The sequence below is a fragment of the Camelina sativa genome, chromosome 12 (genome assembly GCF_030686135.1).
Source record: "Camelina sativa cultivar CO46 ecotype springtype chromosome 12, ASM3068613v1".
Classification (NCBI taxonomy): domain Eukaryota; kingdom Viridiplantae; phylum Streptophyta; class Magnoliopsida; order Brassicales; family Brassicaceae; genus Camelina; species Camelina sativa.
The window spans coordinates 19,296,435-19,310,877 of record NC_141891.1 but is presented as its reverse complement, the minus strand read 5'-3'; the positions used below and the strand labels follow the sequence as shown (position 1 = coordinate 19,310,877).

The 14,443-nt window shown below is 34.0% G+C and overlaps 3 protein-coding genes across 5 annotated transcripts; 1 reads left to right on the top strand and 2 right to left on the bottom strand.

Moving 5' to 3' along the window:
• Nucleotides 1–363: 363 nt before the first annotated feature.
• LOC104732167 (acireductone dioxygenase 2) lies at nucleotides 364–2,099 on the bottom strand. Its single transcript, XM_087479912.1, has 7 exons — nucleotides 2,051–2,099; nucleotides 1,582–1,695; nucleotides 1,405–1,497; nucleotides 1,071–1,185; nucleotides 862–986; nucleotides 711–781; nucleotides 364–596 (listed from the first exon to the last, which is right to left on the bottom strand). Exons 1-7 carry the CDS (start codon nucleotides 2,066–2,068, stop codon nucleotides 554–556), a joined length of 579 nt encoding a protein of 192 aa, XP_087336038.1. The 5' UTR covers nucleotides 2,069–2,099; the 3' UTR covers nucleotides 364–553.
• Nucleotides 2,100–2,300: 201 nt separating this feature from the next.
• On the bottom strand, nucleotides 2,301–5,513 carry LOC104733643 (protein TIFY 4B). Of its 3 annotated transcripts, none has more exons than XM_087479909.1 (9): nucleotides 5,151–5,513; nucleotides 4,836–4,975; nucleotides 4,536–4,708; nucleotides 3,934–4,024; nucleotides 3,747–3,843; nucleotides 3,321–3,380; nucleotides 3,029–3,092; nucleotides 2,739–2,929; nucleotides 2,301–2,652 (listed from the first exon to the last, which is right to left on the bottom strand). In XM_087479909.1, the coding sequence occupies exons 1-9, from the start codon at nucleotides 5,266–5,268 to the stop codon at nucleotides 2,645–2,647; spliced, it is 942 nt and encodes a 313-aa protein (XP_087336035.1). In that variant the 5' UTR covers nucleotides 5,269–5,513; the 3' UTR covers nucleotides 2,301–2,644. The 3 variants fall into 3 exon arrangements, with proteins under 3 accessions (XP_087336035.1, XP_087336036.1, XP_087336037.1); XM_087479910.1 differs by having other exon boundaries at nucleotides 3,934–4,021; nucleotides 5,151–5,442; XM_087479911.1 differs by lacking the exons at nucleotides 2,301–2,652; nucleotides 2,739–2,929; nucleotides 3,029–3,092; nucleotides 3,321–3,380 and having other exon boundaries at nucleotides 3,700–3,843; nucleotides 5,151–5,442.
• A 5,402-nt stretch (nucleotides 5,514–10,915) lies between these two features.
• On the top strand, nucleotides 10,916–11,836 carry LOC104723708 (EPIDERMAL PATTERNING FACTOR-like protein 4). The gene is made up of 2 exons (XM_010442102.3): nucleotides 10,916–11,232; nucleotides 11,420–11,836. Exons 1-2 carry the CDS (start codon nucleotides 11,145–11,147, stop codon nucleotides 11,653–11,655), a joined length of 324 nt encoding a protein of 107 aa, XP_010440404.2. The 5' UTR covers nucleotides 10,916–11,144; the 3' UTR covers nucleotides 11,656–11,836.
• The last annotated feature ends 2,607 nt before the right edge of the window (nucleotides 11,837–14,443 follow it).

Below are 14,443 nucleotides of genomic sequence, written 5' to 3'. Positions count from 1 at the left end.
TCTGCGTGCTTTGCTTAAAACATCCTATATTTTGAAACGGAGGGAATATAATTCATTCACCTATGTCCTTTTCAAACCTCATTCCACGATACGAGTTTTTTTTTTCGGAGTCGAAGATGAAATGTGTTTCTTCACATCGCCTTAGAACCGTGATTTGGAGTAAACCAAAGACATGGAGAGCCACAGACAAGAACGGTTACACGATACACACGCAACTAGTGCCTTACGATATAGGTTCCTCATTTAGGATATTATTGCACATACTAGAGCCAACTATTTATTTATTTATTTAGTTGCAACAACCACAAAGAAACGTAGGAAAACAATGATCCCACTATATAGTCCTTGCGTATACGACAAAGATGGTATAAGAGATCCATATCATAGAGGGGAGTGTAATTAAAGTTTACAACAACTCAAGCATACCAAAGCCAGCATTCTACACAGGTATACATAATAAATATCCAATAATTGAGAGGAAAGCCTCTCTTTATTCTTTAAAGACCTTGTTTATAGATTCTTCAATTCATAAAGCAAGAAAGAGAGACCCTCCCTAAGCGGAGGCGTTGATCACAAAGTTATCGACATATTCTTTCCTGTAAATCATCAGAATGTCTTCCTTGATTACATATCGCATTGTTGGCACAAGATAACAAACAGAAGGTATGAATTTGATGAGACAACAAGGGAAAATCAGGAAATCATCATACCTTGCAGGAAGATGGTCGTGTGGGCGATTGTATGGTGTCCACACCGGTTCACCCACGAAAAGCCGCATTGCCTGTTTAACAAGATGTTTCGATTTCTTAAACAAGCAAAAAAGTATATGATAAAATCAACCAAGGGAAGCTAATAGTGAACCTCGATATAGTTTTCTGAGTCCACGGTGAAGCGATGATATATTCCAGCGGGTAAAACAATCATACCCCCCTTCTTCACCCACACTCTAATCCAAGCTTCATTGCGATCCCTCACATCAAAGTATCCTTTAGGCCAAAGAAAAAGCACATTGACGACTATATACATAGATCAACTATTTTAAAGTTAAGCAGACAATAAAAAGTACCAACCACTTCCTCCAACGCAGTAACGGATCTCTTCATCAGTGTGCAAATGTTCTTCGAAAAAGCTCTTTACTTTTGCTTCGTAGTTTGGAAGCTTTGCCGGGCATACCTCACAAAAGTCCTGGAATTTAAACACTTTTCTGTCGTCATCAAACCAAGACATTAAAATGTTTGCAAACTATCAACTGATTTTTCATAAATGTTTCCTTTCAGTTAAGTATTGAGTAAACCCACATAGAGTTAGAACGAGAGTTGGTCAAGAGTAAAACATCTAGCATTCAAGTCTAATAATTGGATAGTAAACAATAAGAAAGAACATCATCAAATAAAGGTCACAAACCGTGTAAGAGTAACCACGAGATTGACGGATCTTTTTCAAATCCTCATCAGTTTCATAGTTATCAGCATCAAGTCTCCAGCTTAATACTCCGAGCTCTGCACACTCAAACAATACATGTGAATAAAAATTACAATAGGAAGCATCACAGAGAGCACAACGTTAGAATTGAAGACACACGCCTGCAAGTTTGTCCAGAGATACAAACTCCTTAGGATCTTTGTGGTGAGGAAGTCTCTGATCCTCATCGCTATCATCCATGTACCATGCCTGAATCACTTCTTCTCTTTGATCCTTCACAAACACACAACAAAGATGACATCATTTTTTGTTTTATGGTAATAACCAAAAAGAAAACACATCCAAATGGGGAAAAAAATGTTCAGGCATTACAAAATCTGATTATTCAACAATGATTAAACTTCGATAATTAGAGAAATCATCATCTATTTGCAAGACCCGAGATGATGCCTAAATGAATTAGTGATGATGATGATGATGATTCGAAAATAGCTGAAACGAATCGAATCACAAACCCGAAACTAAACGGAAACCAATCAGCGATTTCATGATTGCATCGCGGAAAATTGAAAACTATCGATCCTCATAACCAAATCAGAAAGCAAAAGAGAAGAAGATAGAAACATACCTTCACCGCTTCACCCATCGTCTTCTCCGCTATGCCCCCTTCGTCTTCAAAACCACGCGATGATTACTCAATTCAGGATATCGTTTTCAAAAACAATTAAAAAAACAAAAACAAAAAACTAAACTGAAAAGACGAAACTACCCCTATTTTATCGGTCAACCACAGAGAGAGATGCTTTTCCGATCATTATAAAACAAAAACAGTTGTGTTGATCTCACATGTTTTAAAAATAAATTATCTCATACACACATCACAAAGAAGTTTGTGTTGATTAGAAAACCTCTAAGATTGGTATCATCATCAATAAGGTCTCTCTCATTATAAGACAGCATTTACATAATACAAACCGCCACATTCTCCTCTCGTCTCTAACCTACTCAAAACTACATACCATACCAAAAAAGATGGGATACACAAGCCGTAAAACAAAAAAACCAGACGCTGATCCAGCTCAAATCTTAAGCCAATGTTTCTTCCACAATGAACGAGAACATTCACTGTTTGCTTTTTGTACTTGGCAAATTTGACAAAAAGAACAGTATTGAGCTTTACAGCTCGCCTTGTGACCCGGAATCTCTCACCTCCAGTTTTTTGTTAAAGATCTAGAAAACAAACGACAAGAATGTTTTGAGGGGAAACCAATGGGAACCATTCAAACCAATGCTTTTTTCAGGGATTTTATTCATACCTTCACTGTTTAGATCGCTGTTTAAATCAACTGAGAGATTGGAACTTTTTGTCTGATTTTCAGGTGACTCGCGAAGCCCTGTGCCGCTAAGGTTTTGTGAATATACAGCGTTCATCCGTGGCTGACGATTCAGAAACATCTCCAAGCTGGATGATGCAACTCCTGGAGCCTTTTTGGTTTTAGAGAATCTTCTGCTCATAAAGAAAGGTTAATCATTATTCAGCCATTTTTGGAATAAGCGCAAGTATGTACACAACATTATAGCAACAACTATTGTTTCTTTAAAGCACCTGTCCTTCCGCTTATCAAGATATCTTTGCAATGACACTTTTCTATTCGCCTGACCCTCCACATCTTCAAAAATACCAACAAGACACCATGAATGATTGTTATATTTAACAGAATTTTCAGGTCATATATCACACAGAACAAGCAAGGAAGTCTATCTGCCTTTAAGTAAACACTATTAGCATTGCATGTAGAGGTGAAGAGGTAGACCAAATTTCCCTCTCAGGTGTTTTAAGCATCATTAATATAACAGGTTTCTATATCTTTATAAGGTAATATGAGCATTGTTTGTACCAGAATCACGAGAAGCAGTTGCCTTTTCAAGACCATATTGGGGAAGCTCAACCATCTTCTCTGCAAAACCAGATCAGAATTTCAGATGCTTTTGAACAAGATTGATCATCCGAAATCAAAATCACAAAAAGGTACAAGAGCATCTGCATATTCTACACAAGCTTAGCTAGTATGGGTAGCAGCACCATACAGCATTTAGAAATGCTTCTTTTATTTAACCATGCCAAATTTGGAAAAAAAAAATGAAAGCCATGTTTGTAAAATATATACATATAGAGAAAAAGATCTACTCTAACTTTAAGAAAACCTTGAGATGCAGTTCCATTCACATTTTGCAATTAGATCATACAAAACAAAATCATTTAAAGTGTGAAATCATCTATCTGTTAACTGAAAAGCGGATTAGACACTTTAGCAAAAGCTTACCTTTACTCATGGGCTTCGAAATCATTCTACTAGAAGCAAAAATACCATTTTCAGGCAAATCAATTGGATTGGCTGCAAAGTGCATGATAGACCGCGCCTGCAAACCAATGTACAGGATGCATCATCAAAAACATGCCATCAAAGTTTATTCCTTTTCAGGCTGGACAGAATAATGTTGTTCATTTACCTTTTCAGGTGGTACTCCATCATATACATTCACTTTACCACTATAGAATATCGTCATTTGCCCAACCAGCGGACTTGTTTCAGCCGGGCTTCTGATGCAACATTAAAGACAAGTGTTAAAAAAAAAAAAAACTTGTTTGAACAACAGTGAAGTAGTAAATCGTTTATATAACAACAAGCACATACTGGCAACAAGCTTCCGTACATTGACAACCACTGAAACTCTAGTTACTAAAAATAAATCATTGCAGAATTCACAAATAATATCGACCAATGGGGTTAGTAACTGAACTTTTTGTTGACTAGCAATGATCACATCAAGTCATACCAAATCCCCCTATCGATAGTCCTTCCTTTCACCAAAAAGTACCAGAAGAGTAGAACGAAACCAAGAAGATCTGGAAACACCAACTATAGATGCAGGATAAAGCCTCTATCTGACTCTTTTAACCTAATCACTCTTATACATGATCCATATAGAAACTCTCTTTTTCTAAGGGTGTGATATCAAAACCAAATACTTCCTCCTAAGATCACAAAGCGATTATAGCTATTCTCTGTGATAAACAACATTCAAAGAGCATTATAGAGTAAAATGTAAACCTGGGGGAAACTGTCTTTAAGCTATCTTTCTCAACTGCATAACGAGGAGAACCACCAGAAAACTCAGCTGATCTTGGAGAATCCCTTCTATGGCACGGACCTTCATCTTCTGGAAAACGATTTTTGCCACAAGGTTCCAGCTCGTTGCTTAGCTCAGTCGACGTTTCTGTGACCTAAGGGATCCACAAGCAGGTACACACAATTTCCCTAAAATCAGCACCAACTAAGTAACGATTATAACCGAAACAAGGAAGCAAAATTGAAGTAAGCGAATATCAAATTAGAATATAGAAAGCTCACAGGAGGCGGATTTGGCGGCTGAGAAACGAGGATCTTACGGAGGATTCCGGCGCCGGAATCGTCACCGGGCTCATAGAGAGCTTTAAGTGATAAAACTTGCTGGATCGCTTGAGATTTGTTCCACGAAGGCCTGCGCATTCCTGTTTCGACACGTGTCAGCCGCCATTCTCGTAAGGAGAGAAGGAAAAGAAAAATAAACTCCGAGAGAATAGAGAAATTCAAAAATTGACTAAAGCAAAGCACACAAAAAAAAAATATATATCCGAGACCAAGATCCTCCCGGAGAAGACAATAAGACCGGAGAAGAAAAAAGACCTTTCTCTTTGAGGAATTTGCGGCAATCTTCGCGAGTGAGCTGAGAAATGTCCTCTTCAGTCAACAGTTTCAGAGGCTTCGCGAGTATAGACTTCGCCGGAGACACTCCGACATCCATCTCCTCCTCCTTCTCAGATTCCGGCCAAACGGCCTCACCGGATCCCCCCCAACAGCGAGAGAGCAGTAGCGTTTTCGTAATAATCGGAGGGTTTGAGGGCAAAATTAAAAAGAGCGAGCGAGAGAGAGAGAGAGAGAGAAAAGAGAAAGAGAGTGAAGAAGTAATAGAAGGAAGGGCTTCAATTTTAGGGGAATGGTTTTTTTTTTCCTTTTCTTTTTTTTTTTTTTGAGCAGGAAGCTCCCTAGACTGCCACGTAAGCATCCTACTAGTCTCACTATATTATAGCTTTTTTTTTTTTTGGTAATGCCCAGGGGATTAATCCCCTGTAATTTATTGAAAAAAAAACGAAAACAAAAGACTAAGTACGGAGGAGTCTTGGAAACACAGTTCCTTGAGCATCCTCGTTTACAAACAACATCATACTTGACGGACACAACTCTAAAAATTGAAAACCTACAGGTAAAGTATACGCATAGCGAGTTAAACCATCCGCCAGACGGTTCGCCTCTCTATACACATGGGAAATACGGACTATCCAGTCCCTCGATAAAAAGCCATGGCACAGACGTACCAGGAAGGCCAGAGGGTGAGAGTTCTCCACCCCTGACTGTAAAAAACCCACCACCAGCTCAGAATCTACCTCCAACTCTAACCTAGTGATTTTCTTCCCCCAAGCAATGTAGAGCCCGTAGTAAACCCCCCCACAACTCTGCCAACACCGCCGAACAGACCCCAATATTCAACACAAATCCGCCACACCAATCACCTCTCGCATCTCGTAGGGCTCACTATATTATAGCTTAATCATACCTTGGCTAACCTTGTGCTCATTAATTATTTTTTATTATAAGGTAGAAACAGTTTACGTTAATTCATAAAATAATATAGCATTAGTGCAAAGAAAACATGACAAGAAAACTTATTTTAATTGTTGTTCAAAAAAAAAAAAAAAACTTATTTTAATTAAGAGTATATTTTTTTGTTTTTGTTTATTAGTGAGTGGATATCAATTTGCATGGGACATTTGGATTATTAATAACTAATTATTTCTATAAATAGATCAGAGTTATTCTAAAAGTTGAAAATATATCTTTTGGTTTTTTTGTTTGTATACTACTTTAGTCGATTCTCTTTGAACAATGAAAATAGCTATCTTTGACGATTTTCTTTTGTTTGGTTTAATTTATATATTCTTTACCATTATTAAATTTGTGGAAGATGATGATCAATCAGGTACTTAACATAATTCGGATAAAGATTTATTCTGGTTATACTCTAAATAAGAGTCAAATAATAACAACGAAAATAAAAATATGATTCAGATTTGTAGGCCAGATTTTCAAATCTCTTTATAGCTTATCTATGCTCTACTCGATGGGACTTGGTTATTGCGACATGTGATCTGGCAGCCCGGTTTGTCAGCTTGGTTCGGTAGAGGCAATGGTATTAATACTGTTAATTAAGGTCGCTTACTTGCTTGTGCTAACCATCGATCGGATAAGCTTTGAGGAAGTGTTACATTGGAAAATGGAAAGTTTATGTGTAGTGTAGAGGTTGTGAATGTCTTGAGACGGTTTGAGACAAAAGAGTTTATGAGAGAGCCTCGGGCATTGCCACACTTTTCAAAATTTTACATACGCAGTGTTTAAGACAATTATTGTTCTTAAACATCACCCAGTAATTAAACACCAAAAAAATAATCAATTCTACTACTAGTACTAGTTGATAACCTATTTTTGATGGCTTAACATATATATATATATGAGATTATGAGGTACGTAGATCATTTAGATACATGTAAATGGAAATTTATCTCCACGTAAAAAAAAATAAAGACTAGTCATTTTCGGAAGTGAATACCAAAACGATTGAAAAATACATGAGAGTAAATAAATTGACAAGACGAAGGAGGAGAAATATACATTTTTCACATGAGTCTGACCAATATCGATTCACCCATATCAACCTTGCTTGGTCTGCGTGACAATACATCACCTTCGCATTATCCAACCCCTTGTCTATTTGTAATTAAAAAATTTACATAGTATTATATGCTCATTGTAATTATTTAAAAAGTACTATATATTAAGGTCCGTTCCAAATCCAGTATTATATATTTTAGTTAAACTGACTATTTATAAACTGCTAGATGTATGATACATATTGTTATTTTAACAAAAAAAAAAAATGATACATATTGTTATTTTAACAAAAAATGATACATATTGGTATACTCGTAATTGGCAAAATAACCATGCATGATTAGGAAAACAGTAAAAACAAAAATTATATAGGTTCCTCATCCATTACCTTCTAGGTTAAAAATGAATAGATAAGCAAACATATTATTATTTCCACCAAAAAAAAAAAGCAAACATATTATTATTATTGTACCATTGTATCGTTCATGTGATATTGCAACTTTTTCTTTTTAGATAGACTATGACATTTCGAATAATGATCGTCCCCAATCTTTTTGGACAAAAGATTAGAACGTGTAAACATTTTTTTCTGTTTCGAACTTTGACTTCACAAACGTATTTCATCTCTCTCCAGATACAGTAATTAAGACTCGATATTTGGACCCGGTAACACTAGTGTTTGCAATACCCCCTCTAGCCGGTTGAATCAACAACAATATATAAAAACCAATTTTTCAGTTGGCTATTAAGTTGTAAATCGTGAATACTCGACATAAAGAACGGTTTAGAATTTGCGAGTAGTGGAAGAAATAAGTTAAAGAAGAGGGAAACAAAAATAAATAAATATATATATATATATATAGGAAGAGTCGTTATCGAAGAAATGGATCCAAGTTGGTACCATGCCTTTCAATCTCTGGAGGATTGCATATATCTAGCTACCATTTCTATCAATACCACCACTCACCAAACCCTACTCTATTTCCTTTTATTAAAAGCGTTTTCAATTATACATATATTGGTGAACTTTTTCCTTTAATATATTTGTCTTTCTCGGTTTTTCTCAAGTGTGTTGTCGTCTCAATTGTTTATTGATCTCTCAAGATCTTGGGATTAAGGCGAATTAAGTAGAGATTTAGAATCATATCATTGAATCCTAACAAACTTAATGGTTTACCTTTCACATTCTCACACATTCTTAAATCAAAATATGATTTATGACACACCAACATAAAATTACTCTTATACATTTTCAGGCTTTTGGAGAAAAATATCTAAAACGAAGAACTATGTGGAATATAACTAGTATTAAAAAAAAATTCCTTTGAAGCTATTGGCAATGTTAAAATGAGTTCCTCATAAATTAGCTGTCATAAAAAAACAAACTAATTAAAGTTATTTACTATAGAGGGTAAAACTCTCTCTTAATATATTTTTTTCTTTTTCTTTTTGTAAGGGCATCTTTATAGGGGAAACTATTTTAGGTGTTTTTAGAGTAAAAATATTATAAAAATAATGTAAGATCAGTAGTTAAGATCTTTTGTTAAAAAGTTAGTTATTGGGAGAACATGTTTAAGATCATAAGATTTAATAATATAATATTCTTAAACATATTACAATTATAAAAACTTATAAAATAACATTTAAATTGCAAACTTATAAAACTTTTACTAAAATTCAAAATATAATATCAAATTTTTATGAAACAACACAAACATTAAAGATAAAAAAAAAACATATTACTTAATTAAAGTACACAAACATTTTATTTAATTAATATATAGTTTAATGTCCAAATTTATTCCATATATTCTCAATCAAATCCTCTTTTAATTTGTGAAAAATTGTTTGCAAAAAATTGTATCCATTCACAGCTTGCCACGTCAGCTTAGAACTGAGCCAAGATCGGTTCTACATCAAGAACTAAAAAAAGTGTTCTAAGCCACTATTCATTATTTTCTATTTTTTTGGGCTAAGAACACCCCTCATGTTCTCCCTATAAAGATGGCCTAACTGCTAAGATTTCCATATAAATATCATCTACATAATCGAGTACAAGGAATATGAAAACTACTATCCCAATATACAAACAAGAAAATAGTTTTTTAAATATATTATAAAGAAAAAGATGAATAGTGATTGAGGAAGCGTACAGGTTATGTTTGTGCAGAGAGAGGGGTCGCGAGTGCGTGGGTCGGGTACAGAGGATGAGTCAGTGAGTCAGGACCTGTTTCCCCCTCTTTGTAAGGACACTCATTTAACATCCTTTAATGGACCTCATCTTATCATAGGCCCATTTACATATTTCAGGTTTATTTCTTGGGCCTCATTTATGGTTCTCACGATTTGAACTATAGCTGATGGTGACAACAATCGAACGACCACATAAACAACCCAACCGTATATACATACTGTCTTTTTGTGGACAAATCTTTTATTTTTTTTTGATATAATGGATTGTCTCAAATAATTATTCCGATCAACAGCATAAAACAATCTCTCATGATCAAACCATTAAAAGAAGTAAAGCAGCAACAACAACCCATGTTCCACGTACTGACATTGCATACACATAGTCAAAGAGTTATCAATAATTTGGACTTTATCAAAAAGATTTACGAAACCATACTAGTCAGCTTTGATATCTTGGTTTTCAGATCTTATTTTATTTTATTGTTGCTTATATTTGTTTTACCCAAATTGTTGACAACAAATAGATTAATTGAATCGTATTTTTTTGTTTTATTGTTGCTTATATTTGTCTGAACCCAAATTGTTGACAACAAATAGATTAATTGAATCGTATTTTTATATAGATTACTCAAGATTGTAATATTGTCTTACATGTAACCATAGTCGGTCGGATCGTCTACGGGAATCACACGTACTGCGCATGCTTCCGATTTGTTGTTAGTCTTATGATGGTTCGAAGGTGTTGCAAGAGTGGTTAATGAATCCTAACAAAACTAGTACTTACTAGATCCTACATCCTAGTAGTAAAGATTTGAAAGATAATTTTCACTCCGAATTTATCTATATCGCATATAAATGAAAAAATGATCATATATCAAATCCGGATTCGTGTGCATGTTCTACGTATATCCGGATGCGATCATGCTAGAAGAGTCAAGACCCCTACACGATATGACAAAACAAATAGGAGAAACGTGACACAAATTATATATATATTGGGTTTATTCAAAAAGCTGAAACAAAAGAAAAAGAAACACGAGAGATACATATATATCAAAAGTATATTAAAAATGAAATAATTATTAAAAAATGTAGGACTGAAACCTAAAAAGAAAAAGAAACATCAAAAGGTTGCAGAAAAAAAAAAAAAAAAAAAAGAAACATGAAAAGAAAAACCTGACCAGAAATATCCATAAAGCCCAACCTATTTATTTTGCCTACAGTTTGAGTGAGCTCCCACTCATTTAGTAGCTCAACTATTAAATTACATGTCATAATAGTAATTTAAGAACCTTTATATTTTGTTTAAAGCTTCATTTTTTCAGAATATATTCTTGTTTTGAGTTATCTTTAAATTCATTTATTTAATGGGTTAACATTAAGTGATCACTCACTAAAGTGTAATAATTGGAAGATAAATGTATATAGTACTAGTATAAAAGGAGAAAAATACAGTCAAATAGTAGAAAGAAGAAACAAAAAAACAAAAAAAAGAGTTAGCAGTTTGAATTTAATATTTGGATTCCAAATCCAAAGCTCATGGGTCTATTCTACTGTTCACAGTCTCTCACACACACACTCTCTCTATCTAAGCTTCTTTTTTGACTTAAGACCAAAATGAATAACCCCAAACCCCAAACTCACAAACATAAACCCATAAAAATCTCTCTTGGCACACAGAAAAGTAAAACACACAAGTTTTCACCACAAACACTTGTCTCTCTGCTAACGTGCGCGCATCCTCGCCGGTTCTAGACTAATATGGGCGCCTTCCGTCGCCGCCGTCGTCGCTTTCTTTTAGCTGCACTCGCCGCATTTGCTCTCCTCCACCTCTTCTCAGTCTCCGCCGGTAAGAACCCAACAAAAATATTATAATTTCTTGATTTTCTAAAAGAGATCTCTTACTAAATTTTGGTTTGATTTTTTTTTTTTTTTTAAAAGCTATGTTTATATACTCCAATGGGTTATTATGTTTTTGATGTGTAAAAATGGTGAGCGAGTTAACTCGGTGGTTGTTAAATTTAATTATTAACCAGATGGTGGATGGATTGGTCGTCAGAGACCCGGGTCTGGATTACCGGGTGGGTTCATGGGGGATAATAAGCGGTTTGGAGGTCCGGGTTCATCACCACCGACGTGTAGAGCGAAGTGTAAGGGATGTCAGCCGTGTAAACCGGTTCACGTACCGATTCAACCCGGTTTGAGCATGCCTTTGGAGTATTACCCTGAAGCTTGGCGGTGCAAGTGTGGCAGCAAGCTTTTCATGCCCTAATTAAGTTTGATCAATTAGTATTAAACAATTCAGAAGGAGGAAACAAGAAAAAAAAAACATCCTTTTAATTCTTTTTTTTTTTTTTTTTTTTTTTTAGTTCCTCATTTCTTGTGCTTGTCTGATTAATTATTGTAATGAAAAACTATATGTTAATATAAAAAGAAAAAATTGGTCATGTGAAGAGATTGAGGACTTTGGGAGAAAGCAAAAAACTTTGGGGGGTTGGGGGTGATATTACCGAGAAAGAGAGAGAGAGAGTACTCATCCTTTTTCACTCTAATGACACTTGCTTCATTGTTGAACCAATTAGTATTGCAGATGTCTTTCATTTAGGTGGTGTTTCTTATCTTCTCTTTGTAAAAAAAAATTAGTTTGCAACAATTATTAATAGCTTAGATTGTAATTTAGGTAGTGTAGAACTTGTGAGAAGATCAAAAATGTCATACACATATATAACAAATCTTTTGTAACCAGTAGCATGACAAAGGTTTTAGACATATAACTAGTGAAACAGCTGAATATTCTACTATGTGAACGAAAAAAAAAAACTGAATATCCTAATCGAAAATACTAACAAAATATGATATTTGTTAATAATTATAAAACATTTTCAAAATGGTTTACCCCTACTAAATTAGTGATGTTTTTTTAATAGTTGTATTTTTTTTGATACATATACAATGAATATCTAGCGAAAATCACTTTTTACAAAAAAAATATTTTGAAGGGTAAAATTAAAAATGAAAAATGTGGAATATATAGAAATGGTAAAGAAAACCAATCACAAAAGATTAAAATAATATAAATGAAAAAAAAAAATGTTGAAATATTTTTTAGACAGTTCACTTAATCATTTTTTTCCTTTCAAATCTTTTGAAACTACCTTGGGGTGAATTATTTGAAAAAAATCCGCCAAAAAACAATTGTGTAATGATGAGTTTAAATTTGTTGTGTTTCCATATAGTGTTATCAGTAAAATCAGTGATTTGCCCCCTTATTTTCACGCAAATCCCTCTTTGCAAAACAAAACCTACTACTACTACTACTACTAAGGTACTTTATTTGTCTGCTTATGCATGTTTGTTTGGACCCATAGGTTTTGTCCCTCGACAGCTAATGTAGTTTTCATTATTGCTCTTTGATGATAGTAGTAATTTTTTTATAAGTTCATCAACATAAATCATGATTAATATTTATCGTACTTGCACGTGTAAGTTTACAGCAGGACCATTTTATTTAAAAATAAAAATAAAAATGAAATTGTTATTATAGAAACGAATGTAAAAAGTAGTAAAAGCATTTATGGTTTGGAGTTTTTCCCATTTTCACTACAAAGCCGCATCTGTACTCGTGTCGTACTGCATACTCTGTTCCTTACATATAAGTTTGCAATATCTGAATTAATTTATCTCTTTCTCTTTTATTTTATTTTTCCTTATGAGATGCACCAATAAATTCTACTTTTGATTTTAGTATTTGGAAAAGCATCGACTGGTCTCACATTTAAACCTACAATTTTAGTTTTTGAAGATAGAGAGGAAATACAGAACTTGGTCTTTTATTTGCCTATAAAAAGATATGCAAATTATTATGCTTTGTAGATGCCTAAGTAAAAAGCGTTATAGTTACTTACAACAATCATTGTATAAGTTGGAGAATGATTATTTCTAATACTCTAGACTCTAGACTTGTAGAGATGTTATTAGAAGCTGGTTTTACGTATAGATTATGGAACAACGTGTAATTCTTGGAGTTGAACGAAACACGACTTTGGTCCTAGTTGGACAAGTCATGGTTATAAATTTATGTAGAGATATAACATAAAAGGTGAGCATTATTTTCATTATGAGCTTTGAAAAATTGGAAACACGTAACTCATTTGCTAACTTCTAACCACTGTCCTATATTGGTCGTGTGGGCCATTTTGTACTCGACCCAAACGTTGACTAATAATGGTATAATAATACTAATATGTGACAACTGCAATAATAACAACTGCATGGTGATGATGTTGTATCAAAACGAACAACTTTTAAGATTTTACAATTTTCACTCTCTTTTCTTTTTTTGTTGGTGGTTTCGATTTTATTGATGCTCCTTTATTATTCCTTAATTTTATATGATGTTACCTTCTACGTGAGAAGAAAAAACATTAGGGAGCTATTACCGTGCTTTGTAGAGGTGTATGTTTCTAAATCAGCTGCTTGTTTTTCACATTTTTATTCAAAAAGAAAAAAACACAGACACACACATCAATTATTTACGCGTTTACAGCAGCATGTTTTTGTCAGTTTTGACCAAATTTGGTTATATGGCAAAGAAGTCTAAAAGGCAATGCAAAGAGATGAAAAAATGAGAGCTTTCAAGAAGCTACGTATCTTCGTTGTCTTGTATACAAGTATGTTATATAAAAAAGATGCTATACCTTCTATTTATTATTTGAAATATTACATTTGTTATCCATGAATCATATACTTTATACTTTGAGCTTATAGACGTTAGATTTTTTAAAAGTGACTAAGCAGTCTAAGCTAGTACCAGACACTTTCTTAAGCAACTGACGTATAATTGGAAATTTACGGACGTTAATATAGTTCATCAAACAAGCAAAAAAAGAAAGCATTTTAACGTAAAGAAAAAGCAACTAATTAGTGTGTTTATACGAAACTGTAAATAGTCAATAATGTCAAAAGGGGTCGGGAAAAAAAAGCAATAATCAAAAGAGTTTTTACAGAGAAGAGACTGATGTGATGGGTTTGGTTGGGTTGGTGGTGGACTGTACAGACAT

Coding starts and splice junctions, on each gene's coding strand:
- LOC104732167 (XM_087479912.1), bottom strand. Junction 987..1,070: donor TTACTGCGTTGGAGGAAGTG/GTTGGTACTTTT, acceptor TTTGGCCTAAAG/GATACTTTGATGTGAGGGAT. Junction 597..710: donor CACGACCATCTTCCTGCAAG/GTATGATGATTT, acceptor GATGATTTACAG/GAAAGAATATGTCGATAACT.
- LOC104733643 (XM_087479909.1), bottom strand. CDS start 5,268: ATGGATGTCGGAGTGTCTCCGGCGAAGTCTATACTCGCGAAGCCTCTG. Junction 4,025..4,535: donor TTAAAGACAGTTTCCCCCAG/GTTTACATTTTA, acceptor ATGTTGCATCAG/AAGCCCGGCTGAAACAAGTC. Junction 2,930..3,028: donor CTTGATAAGCGGAAGGACAG/GTGCTTTAAAGA, acceptor CTTTATGAGCAG/AAGATTCTCTAAAACCAAAA.
- LOC104723708 (XM_010442102.3), top strand. CDS start 11,145: ATGGGCGCCTTCCGTCGCCGCCGTCGTCGCTTTCTTTTAGCTGCACTC. Junction 11,233..11,419: donor CCTCTTCTCAGTCTCCGCCG/GTAAGAACCCAA, acceptor ATTATTAACCAG/ATGGTGGATGGATTGGTCGT.